Source organism: Phalacrocorax carbo, chromosome 1 (assembly GCF_963921805.1).
Source record: "Phalacrocorax carbo chromosome 1, bPhaCar2.1, whole genome shotgun sequence".
Classification (NCBI taxonomy): Eukaryota; Metazoa; Chordata; class Aves; order Suliformes; family Phalacrocoracidae; genus Phalacrocorax; species Phalacrocorax carbo.
This window is the reverse complement of record NC_087513.1, coordinates 62,468,758-62,489,402: the sequence shown is the minus strand read 5'-3', so window position 1 is coordinate 62,489,402 and position 20,645 is coordinate 62,468,758. Positions and strand designations below refer to the sequence as shown.

Below are 20,645 nucleotides of genomic sequence, written 5' to 3'. Positions count from 1 at the left end.
GGACAACTACAGAAATGTTTTAGAAAACTTTCCAAGTCCTAAGGAATCCTAAAGTTGGGTTTAGGACCTCACTCTGAAGAAAGGCAAAAACATATCAAAGTTTCACACCACCAAGAGGTAAATGCCAATCCAAGCTGGCAATCGGGTACAAGCAGGTGGCTAAAAGTACTACACAACTAATTAATTCAAGTGTTTCAGGAACTTGCAGTGTTCACGAGAGAGCAGGGATTAAGTACATCACACAAAGATGATGTACAGCTATACAAAATAAAGTCCTGACTGTGCCACACTCGAGAGTTTCAGATAATACACTTTATGGCCCTTCATTTTTTCTGTATCTAAAAGCACCCTTCGAAACAAAACAGGGAAGAAAAAAAAAGGCAAAAAGAAAAAAAGAGCTTGTCTTGAGAAATTTAGGAATCAGGAAATACCAGTCTGTTTGCATTTAGCACTGTCATCCTTTTACACTGACAAAAAGACCTTCTTTAATTCCCTGAATATACTGTATTCTCAAACACTACGCTGAAACAGGATTTTCTTCCCCTCCAGATTCTTTCATTAATGACTTCCAAAACAGATACTGTAATATGAAATGCAACTTTAAAATGTACTATACACCTGTATAAAATCATATCTAGTAAAAGTAGAAGCTGTACCGCAACATTTACAAAATAACAGGCAAACGGAGTAATAAGCAGCGAGCAACGTAATGCAGACTCCGCTGAGCTGCGGGGAGGTTGGAGAGGCGGATGCTTAACTCCTTAAACTCTGGAAGGGAGATTCTGTCACCCCTGGTTGCCATTTGGGGGTTACGTTCAGCACAGGCTTTAGAAAAGTCAAATAATAAAAAAAATAGAGCACTAATGAATCACCTGATAAGGGAAGAGGAAGGAACTGCACAAGGCAAGAAAACACGAGCTCATGGAGCGTGCGGATTTTTCTCAGCTCCCCTTCGCCAGGGCCCGCCAAAGCTGCTGGAAAGCACCTAACAGCCCCCCGGGGGGCACCACGCGCTCGCGTCACACCTGGCGTCGGCAGGAGAGCGGCGTCATTCCCCGGGGGCGCACCTCGGGCGGCAACGAGCGGCGGAGACGGCGGCCCGAGGGGAGGCAGCCGCCGCGCCCCGCTCCCCGGGGCGCCCGACGCGCAGCCCCCGCCGCCACCCCGAAAAACGCGCGCGGACGGGGCTGCGCCGCCTCGTTTCTCAGCCCCGACGGTTCATAGCCCAGAAGGAAAAGGGAGCCCCAGCACGTTTTCTCCCTCGTATCTTAAACAGACAGATGGATAACCAGCATTCCCGTCCCAGCTGCTTGCTGAGGGAACTCGCCGCTTACAGGGCATGACAGCCGCCCGCCTCCCGAAAGGGGAAAAGCCCCGAACCAAAACGCACCACCGCGCCCCCCTCTCCCCGCCGCCACAGCTCGGCTCGGCCGGGGCTGCCCGGAGGGAGGGAGGGAGGAAGGGAGGGAAGGGGGGGGGGCTGCCACGCCACGCCGGCGCGGCGCCGTACTGACCTCCCCGAACTGCAGGGCGGAGACGATCATGAGGACGAGGCCCCCGAGGCAGAGACAGGGCCCATACCTGTGCGACAGGCAGGTATAGGTCTGGCGCTGCAGGAGCTTTAGCAGCATGGCCGGCCGGCCGGCGGCCGCCGCTACCGCCGCCTCGCCCGGCCCGGCCCGGCCCGGCGCGGCGCGGCCCGGCCCGCCTCACCGAGCGGGCGGGCGGGTCCCGCCGCCCTCAGCGCCCGCCCCGCTTCCGGCGGCGCCGCGGCGCCACCTGGCGGCGGGCGGGCGGGCGGCACGCTGAGGGGAGAGGCGCGCCCCGCCCTCACGGCTCCCGCGCGCTTCGCTCTGCCTTCCCGCAGGGCCCGGCCCCGCACGGCCATAACGGGCCGGACTGTGGGGTTTGCTACTTCTTTGGCTCCTCGCTCGTGGCCTTGAGGGCTCATGGCGCAAGGCTTCGAGGCGCGCCGACGGTGGCGAATGGCCCCTGCAGTTCTGTAAGAAATCATCCGGATGAAGAAATGCGGGTCCAGTGCTGTGTGTGCAGCAGGTGGGCCGCAAAGCGTGCCGCGTCGTGCGGCGCTTTGCTGGGAACGCGCGCCCGGGCAGCTGAAAGGGAATGATGCGTGTGAGAGCATGCACCCAGGAACGAAAAATCACACCGGTTTCGTTTCACGGTCACGATTGCACTTCTGATTCTTCCCTTGCTACCTACTGGCTGTAGAATAAAATCTAAACGCTTTGGTGTGTAATGTCCTAGGCGATCTTGAAATTACTGACCCGCAAGACAGTTTTTCTGCACATGTAAACACCTCTCCAGCTGCGGCCAGCACAGCTGCACCACCCTGTCGTGCTTCCAGATATGCTGCAAAGCAAATTTGTTTTCCCTAGCTAAGAAGGATAAGGAGGGCTCTTGGGTATCATAAAGATACCACAGAGCTATGTGCTGAGATTTCATTTAAGCACTTCCGTGCGTATTTTGGCAAAGAAATGAAGTGCGGGGATAGGTTCATGAAAGGAGAACCATCAGGCTAGGAGAAGGTTATTCATGGAGTTCTTCAAGAACAGTTCTTGGGGCAAAAACATGATAACAAGAAACTAGTTAGAAGTCACTAGCTGACAGCAGGCTCTGCAAGTCCTTAATCTGCACCAGTTTGGTTTCTGCCATGAAGTTCAGCCATCGACATGGGACACTGCTAGTTTCACCACTGCCAAATTTCCATCAGGCAGAGGCAATTCTGGTTACCAGAGCAAAATAAACTGGTGTCATAGGCCCTCATGAGGCCAGGGTCAGTAGCACCTACCTCTGTAGTCAGTTATGTCTTCTAAGTATTTCCTACAAGTCACTGCAGTGATTTTTCTGAGCAACAAACATCACCCATGTGTTCTTATTTTGCCCTGTGTAAAGTAACAATACCTGACCATTTCCAGAAGTTTGTCCTGGTATATTTACACAGCTGTGGTGTGAGAGGACTGCACCTGGCACTGCACCTGGCTGTAGTTATTTAAGCAATGTCCAAGAGTACACAGATAGCTCTTTGGCACAGCTTTCCCAATCCATGGAGCACTACTCCTGTTTACCTTTTTGGTGTCACTGTTTTTCCCTTCCTCACAGGCCAGATCATGGAGCAGTTCATCTTGAGTGCACTCACCAGCAAGACAACCATGGATTCATACCCAGCCAGCATGGGTTCATGAAAGGCAGGTCCTTCCTGACAAACCTGATCTCCTTCTATGACCATGTGACCCACCTAGTGGATGAGGGAAAGGGTGTGGATGTTATCTACCTGGACTTTAGTAAAGCCTTTGACACTGTCTCCCAAAGCATCCTCCTAGAGAAGCTAGTGGCTCATGGCTTGGACAGGTGTACTCTTGGCTGGGTGACCGAGCCCAGAGAGTTGTGGTGAACGGAGCTAAATCCAGTTGGCGGCCAGTCGCAAGCAGTGCTCCCCAGGGCTCTGTTTTGTTGGGCAGCTGGGGCCAGTATTGTTTAATATCTTTATCAATGATCTGGATGAGGGCATTCAGCGTGACCTCAGTAAGTTTGCAGATGACAGCAGATTGGGCGGGAGTGTCGATCTGCTTGAGGGAAGGAAGGCTCTGCAGAGGGACCTCGACAGGCTGGATCGAAGGGCTGAGGCCAGCTGTATGAGGTTCAACAAGGCCAAGTGCCAGGTCCTGCACTTGGGTCACAACAACCCCATGCAATGCTACAGGCTTGGGGAACAGTGGCTGGAGAGCTGCCTGGCAGCAAAGGCCCCGGGGGTGCTGGTCAACTGCCAGCTGAATACGAGCCAGCAGTGTGCTCAGGTGGCCAAGAAGGCCAACAGCATCCTGGCCTGTATCAGGAATAGTGTGGCCAGCAGGAGCAGGGAAGTGATGGTGCCCCTGTTCTCAGCACTGATGAGGGCAAACCTTGAATACTGTGTTGCATTTTGGGCCACTCACTACAAGAAGGACATTGAGGTGCTGGATCATGTTCAGAGAAGGGCAACAAAGCTGGTGAAGGGTCTGGAGAACAAGTCTTATGAAGAGCGGCTGAGGGAACTGGGGTTGTTTAGCCTGGAGAAGAGGAGGCTGAGGAGAGACCTTATCACTCTTTACAGCTACCCAAAAGGAGGCTGTAGCAAGGTGGATGTTGGTCTCTTCTCCCAAGTAAGAAGTGATAGGACAAGAGGAAATGGCCTCAAGTTGCTCCACGGGAGGTTTAGGCTGGATATTAGGAAAAATTCTTTACTGAAAGAGTGATGAAGCATTGGAACAGGCGGCTCAGAGATGGTGGAGTCACCATCCCTGGAGGTGTTCAAGAAACATGTAGACGTGGTGCTTCAGGGCATGATTTAGGAGGCTTGGTCGTGTTGCATTGACGGTTGGACCTGATGATCTTGGAGGTCTTTTCCAACCTTAACGATTCTATGATTCTACAGCAAATTCACCAGGGGTTACCTTCAGAGTCTCAGAGCCCACCACACAGTGCTGTGTTCTACCTCCTTATCCTGTGTTATCAGCACGATTATACTTATTTGGCCCTTCATGACAACCCAGCTTTCTGAGTGCATCTCGGTGTGCAGAAGCCTCTAGCTACACTTTCATCACCTGTTGCACAGAGACAGCACTTTCTCCAAACATATGCAGTCTTCTTCCTCCACATGTTCTCACCAATGTGCTAAAGTACTACCCTGGAGAAATATAACCTTCAGTCATTTGCTCGTACCTCCCTCACCTGCACCTCCTGTTCAAGCACTGCACTATTATTGAGCTATTATTACTGAATGGCCGCACCTCTTTACCACCACCTATAGCACTGTGGCTGCAGTACTAGTGGTGGCCTGGTATTCCGAGTCAGCAGACTGAGGTTTTCATTGAGAACTGAGGTACAGCATGTATGCAGAGTATGAAAACAAAAACATTAGTTCTGGTCAACAATACAGCATAAATGCAGTAATGGACTAAAATGTGCTGAAGATATGAAGCTGAGAGACAAAACACCAAAGTAAAGCAGAAAATCAATCAGGGAAAACTGGATGACTTCAAAGCCTGGATTAATAATTAGTGCAGAGTGTGGGATGATACATTTATATAGACTAATAAATACTTCCATATAATACCAACGTGGTAAAGCCATTAAAATTCATACAATCTTTATATGATTTTGTAAGGTACCAGCCAAAGTATTCCAGTAGATATAGAGATGTAAAGAGCTACTGTACAAATAATGATGGGACTATATCTGTCCTTGCTTGTAGAATACTTGTGTTGAAGGAACATATATTTAAACTGAAATATGCATGAAAAGGAACAAGATCCTACATTCTGAGAAGACACTACAAGATTTTGCCTTGTTCACATCACAGGAATGAAGATCAGAGGTTTATTTAAACTAAATGCCGTACTGTCACCAGGTTAAAACAAAACAAAACAAAACAAAAAAACAAAACAAAGGAAAAAAAAGGAGAGAAAACCATGTTCTGGAATATATTTGAAATAGGAATAGCAGGAATACCTATCAAGCCTTGAGAGACAGCTTAGCCAGCTTGTGACAGAAGATAGGACTCTATACTCCAGATGTTCCCCTTTTTTTATCCCCAAATTCCCATTTTTCCAGGGGTTTATACACTGTTGCTTTGTTCAGTCCGTCAAAGGCTTAATTATTCCATGCAACACAGAAAGGCATGACAGAAAATAGATGAAAACAAGGCCACCCTCAACTTGCTAATTATTTGCAATTTACAGAGTACACATAGTAGATACAGGTTCAAATCCCTTTTGATACACCCTGAATCCAAGTTGCTTGGATCCTTTTACATCTGTCACTAGAAAATCTTTCCAAGTTCAAAACCAGAAACCAGATCAGGGACTTTGCCTCACTTTGCAACCAACTTTGTGAGCATGGCTCTGAAAGGGGCTGGGCTTAGGCCAAAGTCTTCTTTTTTCACATTCTATCTAATTCATTGCTTAGGCAGCTGTACAGGTGAGTATCTTGCTATTGTATCGAAGAATGGGATACTTAACTTTCTTCACTTCTCCAGTCACTGAACAGGCAGATGAACCCAGATATTCTGCTTGCAGCAATAAATTCCACTAGGTGTCAGGATATCTAAAAATTAGATGCTGCCATTATAATCAAACATATATTTAAGGGCCTTGCCAAATCACTGTCCATGTAAACTGTTGGGCTTTTGGAATAATCTACTTAACTGTACTTGTATTTGTATTAACTTGAAGATGCACGTAGCAGCGCTTAAAGTAAAGGCCTGCTTTCTGTGTAATAGGAAGTAATCTTAAAAAGCAGTCAAATAATTATAAACACACTTTATCTTGATCCTGATTTTCTGCAAGTTGCCTTCACCAACATTTTCTGTCTCTTAGATCTCAGAAAACTCTCAGAATTTGAGATGTTTTTCTTACTACAGTCAGAGCTTTCTAAGAGGGAGTAGAAGCTACTTGCAAGAGGAAAGTAATAACTACTTATTTTAAACAGGACTGGAAATCTTGTAATGTTCTTGAGTAAGGCAGGAGCTGCTGCTACCCTTCTTCATGTCTACTCTGGGAAAACAGCAATCACTTACATTGTTCCTTCCTTAGAAAAGCTGAATATTCTTTCTAAATCTTTACAATTCTAATTTACTGGGAAGGGAGAAGAGTAAGAGCTAAATATCCAAGGCAATAATGTAATTATATTTTGTTGAGGCAGAAGACCAGAAACAATCAACCTAGCATCTTAAGCTTCTCTGTTAGCCAAGAATAATATTCACTGCATGCTCCTTGAATCTTGCGCTAAACAAAGAGAATTAACGTCCTCATGGGCTTCCAGTGTTCATCACTGTATGGTCTGTTTCACAAACATGAATTAATCTTGTAGCACCTCTATGAAGCAAATATTACCAAGCACAAAGGCAAAGGCAAAATTCAGCAAGTTTGATGCCTGCTTCCACTTTAGGACCCATTTTTCACAGTCCAGGAGCTAACCAGTAGTACTCTGAAGGCTCAGCAGTTCCTTCTTAGGGACTTCGGTTGCATTTGTGGATGCTCGGAACTTCTGAGCATTCAGAGGTGTCTCAAGTCAGGAAAGCAAAAGTAAAGAACATAGAAGTATTGACTTACCCATGGAAAGTTTGAAGCAACTTGGCCGTCATCATAGAGTAGTTTTGCAGCAGAGGCAGGGACCAATTTGTATTTGCTTATTGTAATTATGCAGCCATCATTTCTATTCCTGCCTTATTCACATGACATCTTCTAAGAACTTCTGTAAACAATCTAGAAGTTCTACACAGCTGTGAACAGGTTCGACCCACGCACCGATGGAAGCATGGAGCGAAGAAAATAGCAGCCAATTATTTCACCATTCACCTTTGTAATGCACATGCTCAGAAGGATTAAAGTCCTTAAAAGCTCCTATAAAAGTGTCTAAATTCCTATCAGTTTTAGTGGCAATCGAGTCACCTGCCTAAATGCATGCTCCATAATTACCTTTGTGCATCTGTTCTCAACAGCCTCTATCCAGTAACACTTAGGAAAAAAACCAAAGAGTAATAAAAGCAGTTTTATTAGCATAAACATAATCCAGAAATTCTCCTAATTTTTTCTTGGTTGTCAATACCTACCACTGAAATTACATCTCTCTGTTGTGCAAAAAATGGCATGTGTAAGTATCCAGGGTGGCTTTGTCCTGTTTAGCGGGAGATGAATAATAGCAAAGACTTGCCAGTGTGGACTTCAGGGCAGGTTACATGAGCGCCTGGTATGAAGTATGTGCATTGTTAGTCCACAGTGAAAGCTGTGCTGCCAGATCTTCACAACTAACACAGTCTGTGTCAGCTGGGTTAAAATCAGCTGAGTTGAGGCATGACATTTTGGAAGCTGGACACGCTGACCCACCAACAGGGACCTACAGCCCCTCTCTACAGCTGTGTCCCATTTCTTCCCTGCCAAAGCCCTTCAGAGGTTCCTCTGTTACACTTCCATGTTCATTTACTATATTAACATACTCTTAATGACCACCTCCTCTAAGAAGTGACATATCTTCTGTGCCCCAAGGAGCCAACAGAGGACTTCGTAGAGGGCCAGGCCCTAAACAGCAGTCAAAACAGGCTGGTGTGCTTGTCAGAATTGTGAAGAGCTGCATAAGCACTTTCTGTGGAAAGAAAATGGGAGACAATAGGGCCTTCTAGGGCTTCTCTCATCTCCCACCCCCCCCCCCAAAAGTATAACATCTATGCTTCTGAAATCCTATTTAAAGCAGTAGCCTTAGGCATACTGGAATTAGTAGCTCAGTACAGTGCAGTGAATTTGGTAGTACCACTGTCTATCAAATACAATAATTAGATCAGAATTAGTCATTCAGAACATAACAGAGTAAAAGATAGGCACCAGACAGTATTTAAGCCTTCAAAATTTGTCTTATTTTGACTCACCATTTATAGAGATCTTAGCCTTTGATAAGACTCCATCCCACTGATATTACCTCTAAAATAGAGATTGAATGTAAGCGATCAGGATGTCAGTTTCTGAGAGATGATGTTGGTCCCTGATGCTATGCCTTGTCATAGATCATCTCTGAATCAGTCTGCAGTAATTTTAGCCTCATGAGCAGATGCAATCTCATTATATGCAGCTAGTGAGAGTTTTCACTCAGTACTGCAGCAAAAGTGGAAATTTGAAAATTGTGCTCAGTACTTCAGTGTGTCACTAATTTTCAAAATCCTCAGATGCTCAGCTCCTAACCCTCTGGATAGTTATGCAAGGAACATTTATGACTTCTCGAAAATGTTGTTGACAGAATATAGGACCCTTTTTTTGCTCCAAACCTCATTTCTCTACTGGCCCCATTTCTCTACAGGAAAAAAACATATTCTTTCTTAAACAGCAACCGGTCATCCTACCCTTTCCACTTCTTTTCTGTTGGTGCAGATACTAGAAAGGATATTTATAAAAGGTTGAAGAGCATGGCTGGTAAATATAAGGTATAACTAAACAAAAAGGAAAACAATAATGTCTGAGAAACCAAAGAAAAAGCAGTGCATGGAAAGCAAAGGATTGGAACAATGGCATTTTGAAAATAGTTGAAAGTGAGCATTTAGATGAGGCTGAGGCAATATGTGCACCTGGCACTGAAATAAAATTTTCAAAGTGTAATACTCACCAACACTTTCTTCTGAAATAGCCCATTATTTTTCTGAGCACTTCAAACTGAAATAACAAATGCTTGCAGAAAGCCAGAATAAACCTTCTGAAACTTTGCAGATAATTGTTCAACGTCAATGTGGTTAAACCAGTGGGCAAATTGGCCTGGTCCATTTCTTCTGCAGAACGTCAACTGCTCTGTCTTCTGTGGAAAAAGGAATGAAGAGCCATCAAGTACTGAAATGAGTTAAATTAATCAGGGCATTAGGCCACAGCATATTAGAATAGAATAGAATAGAATAGAATAGAATAGAATAGAATATTTCAGTTGGAAGGGACCTACAATGATCATCTAGTCCAACTGCCTGATCACTTCAGGGCTGACCAAAAGTTAAAGCATGTTGTTACAGGCATTGTCCAAATGCCTCTTAAACAGGCTTGGGGAATCAACCACCTCTCTAGGAAGCCTGTTCCAGTGTTTGACCACCCTCTCAGTAAATAAATGCTTCATAATGTCAAGTCTAAACCTAATGCAGCTTTGAACCATTGCCATGTATCCTGTCTCTGGACATCAGACAGAAGAGATCAGCACCTCCCTCTCCACTTGCCCTCCTCAGGAAGCTGTAGAGAACAATGAGATCACCTCTCAGCCTCCTTTTCTCCAAACTAGACAAACCCAAAGTCCTCAGCCACTCCTCATAGGACATGCCTTCCAGCCCACTTTACTCTTTCTCAGAGTGAAGTCTGGTTCTCTGAAATGTTTGATTATTCTCAAGAGTTAAAAGTTATATTTTGTATTTCAACACTAAAAACACAGGGACTTTAGTACATTGATGAAATAGTGCTGGAATTTATGTTTCTTTTGTTAATCCTACCAAGTTGTAATAGCACAGACAACAGACCGTGTGGATTTGATTGTTAGAATGGGCAAGGTAGTCTTTTAAATTAACTCAGCAGGACACTTAGCAGAAAAAAATGGAGGTGCCTTTAGTGACGAGGAGTGGTCAGGAAGATCTTCCAGCTGTATCAAATGGCATGTACATTTTACACCACCGTGTTAAGATGGAGGCTCAGAACATTAGAAGGGCATCTAATTTTGGTTAGTTAGAATCATAGAATAGTTTAGGTTGGAAAAGACATTTAAGATCATCAAGTCCATCTGTAAACCTAACACTGCCAAGTCCACCATTAAACCATGTCCCTAAGCACCACATCCAAACATCTTTAAAATACCTTCAGGGATGATGACTCCACCACCTCTCTGGGCAGCCTGTTCCAATGCCTCACCACTCTTTCAGTAAGGAAATTTTTCCTAATATCCAGCCTAAACCTCCCGTGGAGCAACTTGAGGCCATTTCCTCTTGTCCTATCACTTCTTACTTGGGAGAAGAGACCAACACCCACCTTGCTGCAGCCTCATTTAAGGTAGTTGTAGAGAGTGATAAGGTCTCTCCTCAACCTCCTCTTCTCCAGGCTAAACAACCCCAGTTCCCTCAGCCGCTCTTCATAAGACTTGTTCTCCAGACCCTTCACCAACTTCATTGCCCTTCTCTGGACACACTCCAGCAACTCAATGTCCTTCTTGTAGTGAGCGACCCAAAACAGTATTTGAGGTGCGGCCTCACCAGTGCCAAGTACAGGGGCATGATCACTTCCCTGCTCCTGCTGGCCACACTATTCCTGATACAAGCCAGGATGCTGTTGGCCTTCTTGGCCACCTGGGCACACTGCTGGCTCATATTCAGTCACCCAATACCCCCAGATCCTTTTCCGCCAGGCAGCTTGTCAGCCACTCTTCCCCAAGCCTGTAGCATTGCATGGGGTTGTTGTGACCCAAGTGCAGGGCCTGGCACTTGGCCTTGTTGAACCTCATACAGCTGGCCTCAGCCCTTCGATCCAGCCTGTCGAGGTCCCTCTGCAGAGCCTTCCTTCCCTCAAGCAGATCAACACTCCCACCCAATCTGCTGTCGTCTGCAAACTTACTGAGGGTGCACTCGATTCCCTTGTCCAGATCATTGATAAAGATATGAAAAATAACTGGCCCCAACACTGAGCCCTGGGGAGCACTGCTTGTGACTGGCCGCCAACTGGATTTAGCTCCGTTCACCACAGGTCTTTGGCCCGGCCATCCAGCCAGGTTTTTACCCAGTGACAGGTACACGCATCCAAGCCATGAGCAGGTAGTTTCTCTAGGAAAATGTTGTTGGAAATGGTGTCAAAGGACTAAGATTTAGGTAGACAACATCCACAGGCTCTCCCTCATTCACTAAGCAGGTCACCTTGTCACGGAAGGAGATCAGGTTAGTCAAGCAGGACCTGCTTTTCATAAACCCATGCTCAATCACCTGATGTGGACCACAGTATCAGACAGAAGGATGAAATAGATAAAGGACCCTTTTATGATGAACAATTTCCTTTGTTGCTTGGAAATATACTTAGAACTATTTCTATTTCTAGAAATGCTTAAGACACTACGAAGAGAGTAGAGTGGAAATAATTACAACAAGATCTTTTTGGAAAGCCCAGTTTACAGTAGTTCTTCAAGTCTATTTTATTTCAGAACTTGATAAGAATTCATCATGAGTCCTTTATTTTCATGTACCCTACAAATGCAGTGAATTACTCTGTTATCCCCAGAAAAACTAGACTTTGAATTCTTGCTCCATGAGCCTCCAAGGAACAATCTGAATCGCCTAGGGCCCAACCAGGGAGAAGGACCAAAGGGGTTTTCTCTAGCAGGGTGGTGGCAGGTGGCCCTATGAGACGGAGCAACCCACTTGGGTGGGCCCTAATGGGCAGCCTTTGGCCACTGCTGTCTATGGCACCATTTCCCACCTGCCATTGAACCTTGATAATGGGCTGCAACAATGCACAACTTGGACCACTGGAAAACCTAATGCCTCTCTCTTCCATTGCCATTCATGCGTGGAAAAGCTGGTACAGACAAGACCCAGGTATAGCTCACAATCTTTTCTCTGGGACTCCCAGAGTTGCACCAGCTTTTCCTTGATCTAAAGTTCCTCACCAAAATAAGCAGCAGTGATGCTCTGCTCCCACAGGTAACCACAGTGCTCACGGCCAGGGTACAAACTTGAGCATTTGCTTATGACTCATTATATCAATTACACTGCACTTTGACTGAACAGCAACAATCCTTCTGCCTTTGTTCTATATTATTTGTGGTCTTATCAGAGTTCCTAGGCAGCACAAATCTTTCATACAGAAGAACTATGAAGGACATTGGCAAAGGCGAAGAAAGGATGGAAAACATAGTTTATTAAAACTGAAAAGACAAAATTGGACAAAATATTTGTGTTTTGTAAAATTACATTTTGCTAAGTAAGCCTGTTTGTTACATTTGTATCAGCTTGAAACAAACTGTTCCAACATAAAGAGATTTTGTAATATTACCCTGAAGCACATTTAGCTGCTCTCTGTGGACTTGTTAGACCTTGGTGTCAACTCTGAGCAGACACGAAAGAAGGAAGTTTATGAAAGGAGCGAACAGTAATGCAGCCAGCAATGTACGAAGCACAGTATAAACAGGAAGAAATAGTTGGATGTCCTATATTTAGCAATATGCTGCAGTAAAGACAGACAAAGCAACATCCGAAAATTGTTCTGGCAAATCTAGTTTAACATATGAAAATAGGATCTGATTTTTCAGCAGTGGGTACTCCTCATTTCCAGGAGGTTTTACGTTGGACAAAGCACATCATCAGCTACTTCTGATGTTGAGAAAAAGACATTTTTCATAGCTTTTCCTAGGATTAATCAAATTCTCTCAGTTTAGACTCTGATTCCTTTAATTACTTTTTCATCCTAACTGGACTCAAGGTCATGAATTTCATTACTTCCTTTTCCTCTTCAGCAAGCAACTTAGTGTCAGTTACTGTGTTCCACTCAGAAACCTGCAGAAGCACTTCTCTCAGATGTCAAGGCCCCATAAAAAGCTATAATTTTGCTTTGCATTATTTCCTTTTTTCCTAAAAATGTGCTTCTCTAAAAATGTAGTGTCAAAATTACTGAAATGCTAGAGCCAAATTCTCCCAGTACCTGCTTTAGCATGCTGACTACCTCATTTAGAGGGAGAGAGAACAAAGCTACTGCAGAATGATTCCTCTGCAGCTAATAGACTCTTTCTTGCCCTTTATAGCCCACATCAGTCTACACCTCATGCATTCTGGAAACACAGATTTATACCACTAAACCCTGTCTTTTGAAAAACATCACCTGAAAAGAAAATGAAAATAGAGAGTAGAGGAGTTAAAAATATATATTTTGAGAGCTAACATTCTCCAGGAATTCTGGAAGATCAATTTTCAGATCTCAGTATTATTGGGAGATATTGATCCAAACCTGTCCTGCACCACAGGAAGCTTCTATCCTTTTTTGGAGAGAAAACGACACAATTTCACCCAGTAGTTACCTATCTTTGTTCCTAAGGGACTCATCAATATTTTTGACTTGCCTGGTTTTTTTGACAGCTGAGACATCTTTATCTATAGTTTGGTTAGACATTTGGTTAGATATTGTAATCTAGCTAACCATTGAGGGAACGAAAACAAACTGAGCAAAATAATCCATCTTTTCTCTTGAACAGTAACACCTGTCAACTACTTCACAACAAAATCACATTACTTGCCAGAAATATTAACATAATGCCAGGAATGCCTCACTGCATAAGACTTCACAGATGTTGGAAGTTGTTATTACTGCCCTTCTGAACTTCATGTCAGAAGTGAGAATAGCTTACACATGCTTTTGTTACTGAGAGAAGGTTACAGACATTTGGCATGTGACCAAAGAGGAAGGGAAGAGATACCACAAACCAGCTTCAGACCTTCCCACAGTAATCTGCAGAGGTCATAGGTAGTGTGTTTGATTTCTCCTGTAAATGTCCTTCTGGCACAACCTGTGGCTGGCAACTGCTTCCTTCCTTCCAGCCAATACCATCTTTACCACAGTGGTCCCCAGCTGCTGCGCAGCTGTTACACCTTCCTTCCCTTGTTTCACCATATGCTACTTTTCTCTTTACAAGCAACAAATTCTTCCTCTTCTCTCTCACTTCATTCCCTGGGAAGGTCTAATTCTGCTTATGAGCAGTCATTAAGTCTGTGAATTCCAAAGGGTATGTTGTTATAGTGGAGCTCCCTGGATATCCAGATCTGGTTAAATACAAGTAAATCCAACGAGTAATCTCTGAGTACAAAATCTACAGACCATGTATTTTTATATTCTAAATATAATCTTCTTGCAGATTTTTAGGTTGTTTTTTGGTTTTGTTCTACACTGGAAACTCTTTCAAGTTTAAAGAAAGGGTAAAAGTCCTACAACAGTGAAGCAACAGGCCAAAATAAAATTGTTTTTTCAGTTTTATTTAGGGTTTTGAATGCTTGTGTATGACAGCCAAAGGAAGCTTGGGAGGTACCCTTTACTTGTCTTTAAAAAACACATATGATCTAAGACAAAAATCACTTGGCTTTGCTGCAGAGTTTGCTAAAGCAGGTGGTAGTAAAACAAAAATTTAAGCATTCCATTCATGGATCAAGGCTGCTTTTTTCCTAGTGCTTGTGTCTAGCAAAATACAAGATTTTAAGAAGTAACTTAAGTACTTACCCTCTCTCTTGCTTGTGCTCCAGACTTTCATTACTGTCATGTTCTCATCTTGCTTGTTCTTCCATCTTCCACCAAGTTCTTTACCAAATCAGGGAAGAGCTACCACAACTATTCTGCAGAGGATCTGTCTGAACACCATGCAGAGCTATTAAAGACCAACATGTTTGGGGAGGGGGAGTTTTCTAAGTAGGTCTGTCATGTTCCATATCACTTTATAAAAGTGAGTTCGGAATTACACATTACAGCCAGCACTTTCTTATTTTATTTAGATCTCTCTCAAAATCTGCAACAGTGCTTCTCCATACCCTTATTTTTAAACAGCTTTCTTGTAAACACAGTTCTTGGGCAGCAAGCAATTTCAGTGCATGAAGTATTACGGGGGGGGACTAAAACAAAAACGTATCAGGACCATGCTTTTACAAGACAGACCACTGCAGTACCTCTCCCAGCTTCTCTCAGAGGAAACCAGGACTATTTATAAGCCCCCTTTAAGTATTTAAAGGCCGCAATAGGGTGTCCCTGGAGCCTCCTCTTCTCCAGGCTGAACAAACACAACTCTCTCCACCTTTCTTCACAGGAGAGGTGCTCTAGCCCTCTGACCATTTTTGTGGCCCTCCTCTGCACCGACTCTAACAGGTCTTCCTTGTACTGGAGGCTCCAGAGCTGGACGCAGCACTCCAGGTGGGTCCTCAACAGAGTAGAGGGGCAGAATCACCTCCCTTGACCTGCTGGCCATACTTCTTTTTATGCAGCCCAGGATATAACTGGCCTTCTGGGTGCACATTGTCAGCTCCTATCTCACTTTTCATCTACAAAAATCCAGTGAAGCTACATTAAAGTCCGTAGTTATTTTATATTTTTATACTGCCAGTGTTTTACTATCATTTGTCCAAAGCACAATAAATGAAAAAACATAGACCTTATTTGAAAAATCACACTAATGTTCTCAAGTCCAGTAAACAAAATTACTTCCCCCAAGTTTGTGAGTTACCTGTATTTGATAATCCTTGCAGCCCCTAATGATCTTTTGAAGAACAACATACTAATGCTACTGACAAAAACAAATTAAAGATCACTGCTCAAATTATATGTTGTTACTGACTACCTCCTACAATAAAAGTATGAAGAAACATCACGAGATGTAATAAATGTTTACATAGCAACGAAGTGCCTTTGCTAGTGGTTGTCAAACAGTAAGTTACCACCTGATTGAGCCAAAGACGTGTCTTTTTCTTTCCTCCAAATAATGTCCAGGCACTGCAAAAAGTCATGTGAAGAAATTAAATACTCAACCCGCACTTAAGAGTGAGTTATTTACAACTTACAAAACTATAGTTAGTACAATGCGATTTTGCAGAACAGTGGACAAAACATGTTTCCAACGATGTCACTTAAATATTGATGCAGTAAATAGTGTGAATCCTATCCACTTTCTACAGGGAACCAAATTGGAATACTATGTTACTGACAAAAAAGAATGCCAAATTCTGCTTCTATAAATACAGTGAACATTGATATATTTCTGCAGATATATTTTTAAAAGAGACTAGATATAGTGCCTGTATAGTATTTCTTAATTTCTTATAATTTTCTGTTTCAAGGGAAAAAACAAAGATACCTTATATTGAGGAGCAATCAAGAAAAAGTTTTAAATCAGCATATATTAAGACAGCTCAAATATTAATTTTGTTCCATTATTTTTGCATCGCTAACTTAAAAAGAAATAAACCCTTTCTTTCAGCCAGAAGTTTCTGCCACTCAGAATTACTAGAAGACATTACCTATGGAAAGATTAAGTATGAATTAGTGGTTTGTTTTGGTTTGTTTTTTTTTCCGAACCCTTGCTTTCCCTATAATACCTCTCTTTCAGTGCAGTACAAAAGTATTAGCCAATACGAAAAGGCTTTTTAAAAAAATTTTTTAAAGTGCTCGAGTGTAATCATGAAGTATCAGTGAATTACTAGACTCAAGTTATACATTAAGAATGTGAGTGACATGCTACTGACAAAAGGCATAGGGTGTTGAGTACCTCGTCTTAGTGATAGAATAATTGGAGTGATTACTGTACTTATACCAAAGGTACACTATCCCAAGTTCTTTTATTAAATTTCTATCTCGCTTCTTAATATCTTCAAAGGCATGCAAAGCACTTTCTAACTTACTACGTTTCCACCACGAGGAATGTGCACTGAAAGTAGCAAGACAAGACTCACAATAAATTTTCAAGGAAACGAAAGGAGAGAGACAGAGTGTGTACGTACTTGTCCGTGTTTCAGAACGGTGACCATGCACCTGGATTTTAGGTAGAAAAAAAAAAAAGATGAATACGAGTCAAAGGAAATAGAAAGAACGTTGACAGGTTGTCCATGGTTTCAGGTCAAACCAAAGCTAAAATGCGGAACAGAACGTGACTGTGAATCAAACCGTGGTTTCCCTCAGAGCGTGTGAAAAAGTGAATCCCCCAGAAGATTTGCAAATCAAGGCTACGTTACTGTGCTTGAAATGAAAGTCCAAGGCGGAGGAGTTTTGCACCGTGCAGGACTCCTCAGAGAGCCCTTCAAACCCCAGGGTTTCTGAAGCAGCCCCCCCCTCCCGCGCCGACCGGGCGGCCGCCCCGCCGACACCTCCGCCAGCTGCCCGCCAGCGCGGCCGCCCGGCCGGCGAGCGCAAGCCGCGAAACCCACCGCCGCAAAGGCGACCATCGGGCCGGCTGCGTTTCTAGCCCTTTTCCTTCTAACGATACCCGTGAAGGCACATGCCGCCGGCACCCCGCGCAGAGCCTGCCCAGCGGCCCCCGGCAGCCGCAGCCCGCCTCCGCGGCCCCGGGCAGGGCCGTGTGCGGCCGGAGCCACCGAGCCCGCCCGGGGCCGGGGCTGCGGGGAGACTTTTCTGTCGTCGATGGGAAACTCTCCGAAGCCCTTCGAAGCGCCGCCTCAGGTGCAAGGCGGAGGGCATCACCTGGGCCGGCCCCCTCGCTGCCCAGCGCCCGGGGCAGCCCGCCGGGCCGGCTGGGCCGTTAGCCGTTGGCGCCCGTTAGCCGCGGCGCCGGGCGCTGCCCCGCAGGGGGAGCGCTGAGGAGAAGCGAGAGCGAAGGGCGGGCGGCCGGGATTCCCCGGGGCTGTTGGAGGGGGCAGCGCCGCTGCTTGGCGAGGGGAGGAAGACACGTGTGAGGCGGCCGAGTGGGAACGGCCCCGGGGTGCGTGGGTGCGTGTGCGCGGCCAGCAGGTCCTCGGTCGCGGTCCGTGACTTCAGGGCGCCGCCACGGAGCCCGGCCGGGCGCTCCCGCCCCAGCCGCTGATGCCCAGGGCAGGGCAGCCGCCGGCGATGCTGTGCTGCATGCCCGGCGTGGCTTTCGTCCCCGCTTTGCTCGTCAGCTGGTCCTCCGCCGCCTTCATCATTTCCTATGTGATCGCCGTGCTGGCGGGCCACGTCGAACCCCTCGTCCCCTACATCAGGTGAGGCGGGGGCGGCGGTGGGAGCGGCTGAGGTGCCGGCGGGGCGCGGGGGGCTCGCCCGGACTGTGAGGCGGCGGCTCGGCCAGGAGGTGCCGAGGGGCTCCTTCCCCCTGCGGCTGCGGCCGGGCCCCCGGCGCGGATGTGGGGTTCTCCGGGGGAGGAGAGGCAGCGGTGGCAGGGCCGCCCCGCGAGGGGAGGCTGAGCGGGGGCCGGCTGTGCGCTCCTGTCACCCATTGCACCCATCGCACCCAGCCCTCCCCGAGAGCCACGGGACCCCAGCGCTGACGGACGTGGTAGAATGGACCTGAAGCAGTTTTCTGCCGGAGCCGAAGTGTGCTGCAGGCCCAATCCTAGCAAAACTTAAGGTGACTGCCCTGGAGACTGCGTTGGAAATGTAGTTTTGTTTGTGTAACTCTAGAACTTGGGCAAACTGCACCGGGTGGTGACAGGACTCGAAGCGCTACGATAGTTTTTGTAGGACACACACCCCCACAAACGTGCATTTTTAGAATTTCAGCATAAGAACAATGAGTGTAGAAGGCTCCCCAAGAGATGACTGGCATGTCTTCTCTATAACCTTAGTCATTTAAGCGCAAATCTGTGTAGATCATTTATACATTGCTTATATTAACATTTAAGTCTGAGCTGTGAAATTACCAGTGTTTAGCTTTTAATAGATTAAAGATAAGCCAGAAATCCAAGAGTGGTCTCTGATATATAGCAGATCTAAAAAAGACTTTCAAATACATCTTCCAAGTTACATCTAGACCTAATTCCTTGAAGAACCTTATGCACATGCATAATTTCAGAAGGCTGCTGACCTGATTTGTACATACACATAAATTTGATTGAAAATTAGGGTCTGCCATCGTAAGCAAGTGAGCAAGTGACACCGCAGCCCACAAGAAAGTTGAGCATCATTCAAATTGAGCCAAAGAAAGTCAGGCTTCGTGCTTATGTCAGCAAAACTTTTTAAGATTATCTGACCAAATCTGGACTCAGCTCTTGGAAAGCCTTGTTCTTGTGCATGCACAAATAACCTTCTGCCTGAACAATTGTGGTTATACTCATGCTCTTCCTTGATTACAGACACAGTTTTACTGACACAAAACCACTTGTAACCAGTGCAATTTACCCATTATTAACCAAGAAAAGTAAACTACTTGATATAACTGTGTCCATGCTCAGTACGTGGTTTGTGCTCAGAAGGATTTTGAGGTGCTGTAGTAAGAAATTTGACACATGATGTTTCTTATGTTGGAGCCATGTCCTTGAATAAAATATATGAGAGAACAGGACAGCTTTTTTCTGTATAGTTGTGTTTACAGTCAAGTTTTTGACAGCCCAGATATCTCAATTGTAAGTGTCATTCTTTCTAAAGAGGCAGACCAAAACTCTGTATACAGTCACAGCTGTATAACTCTGATGATTGTGTCACAGCTGCTATAGTTATATCAATCTAACTGAACATCTCACTGAAAAAAATCATTCTTGTCCCTTAACTAAGGAATCACAATCAATGTCCACATACCCTAAAAAAACCCAAGACATGAGACTGTGGCAGTAATTAAAAAAAAAAACCAGCAAACCCACTCGCATTTCAGGCCCTCTGCAATTGCTAGTAAAATTTTTTAGACGGCAGATGTCTTGTTTATTTTACATCCTTTTAACACAACATTTGGACTGAGGATATACATTGACTATTGGTGGACAATCTAATAATACTAAAGGTGCATGGTCTAAGCATATGACCTTCACAGAAGGAGCACTTGGGAGTAATGTGATGATTCCTCCTAAGTACTCAGGCCAGTAGTCATACCATAGTTCATATTCTTGTTCTGCAGCTCATTGCTTTAGCCTAAGAATCTGAATCATGGGATTAAGAATGTGATTTAGTGAAACTTAGAGTGATAAAAAAGAAAGAGGAAGAATGTTGCAACATTTCAGTTGTGCAATATCTTAAAATGAACTATAGAAATTAAATGGAGCTTGTAGGGGGAAATTCCAGTTACATGAAGGAGAAAAATACTGAAAAATTTTAGTTCAACATTTCTATCTGCATTCCTTAAGTGCCCTGTGTATGCCTTGAGGTAACTTGTTAATTTATTTATTTAGCATCTAACAGCTGTCACAGTGAGAGAAAGACCACATCTAAATTTGTCACTGAAACTGTGTTGATGTCTGATCGAGTAAAACATATAAATACATTTCTGGGTAGACAAAAATGAGTATGATTTTGTGGTTTGTAGCAGCTGAGGCTGAAAAGATAGTTAGGTTGTGCCTAGATTAGTTCTTTTGCTCATACTACTCAAAATCCAAACTAATTTGGATGTGCTAGGGTGGCTGTTTGGTGGTTTGAATTCCCAGTGAAAGAGTGAAAGTAATTTTCTTTAAGCTGTTTGCTGCCAGTTAGTACCTGTGGATCAAACAGAATCAAACAGAA

General features: G+C 44.9%; 2 protein-coding genes and 1 long non-coding RNA gene across 7 annotated transcripts in view; 1 reads left to right on the top strand and 2 right to left on the bottom strand.

Moving 5' to 3' along the window:
- The window catches only part of GNPTAB (N-acetylglucosamine-1-phosphate transferase subunits alpha and beta), a 46,108-nt gene extending 44,373 nt beyond the window's left edge, over positions 1–1,735 (bottom strand). For 2 of the 3 annotated variants that reach the window (XM_064456463.1, XM_064456456.1), the window contains exon 1: positions 1,515–1,735. In XM_064456463.1, the coding sequence (XP_064312533.1) occupies positions 1,515–1,631 (117 nt within the window). In that variant the 5' untranslated portion in view covers positions 1,632–1,735. Of the gene's footprint in view, positions 1–872; positions 939–1,514 lie in introns of those variants that run through there. The other variant, XM_064456472.1, reaches the window with a different exon arrangement.
- Positions 1,736–7,580: 5,845 nt separating this feature from the next.
- LOC135314291 (uncharacterized) lies at positions 7,581–17,908 on the bottom strand. Of its 3 annotated transcripts, XR_010373757.1 has the most exons (5): positions 17,009–17,908; positions 15,953–16,004; positions 14,748–14,871; positions 9,148–9,333; positions 7,581–8,139 (listed from the first exon to the last, which is right to left on the bottom strand). It is a non-coding gene; the product is annotated as an uncharacterized LOC135314291 (long non-coding RNA). The 3 variants fall into 3 exon arrangements; XR_010373756.1 differs by having other exon boundaries at positions 14,748–16,004; XR_010373755.1 differs by having other exon boundaries at positions 14,748–17,903.
- The window catches only part of DRAM1 (DNA damage regulated autophagy modulator 1), a 19,459-nt gene continuing 16,570 nt past the window's right edge, over positions 17,757–20,645 (top strand). Inside the window, exon 1 of the mRNA XM_064456425.1 lies at positions 17,757–18,202. Coding sequence (XP_064312495.1) covers positions 18,045–18,202 — 158 coding nt within the window. The 5' untranslated portion in view covers positions 17,757–18,044. The remainder of the gene's footprint in view (positions 18,203–20,645) is intronic.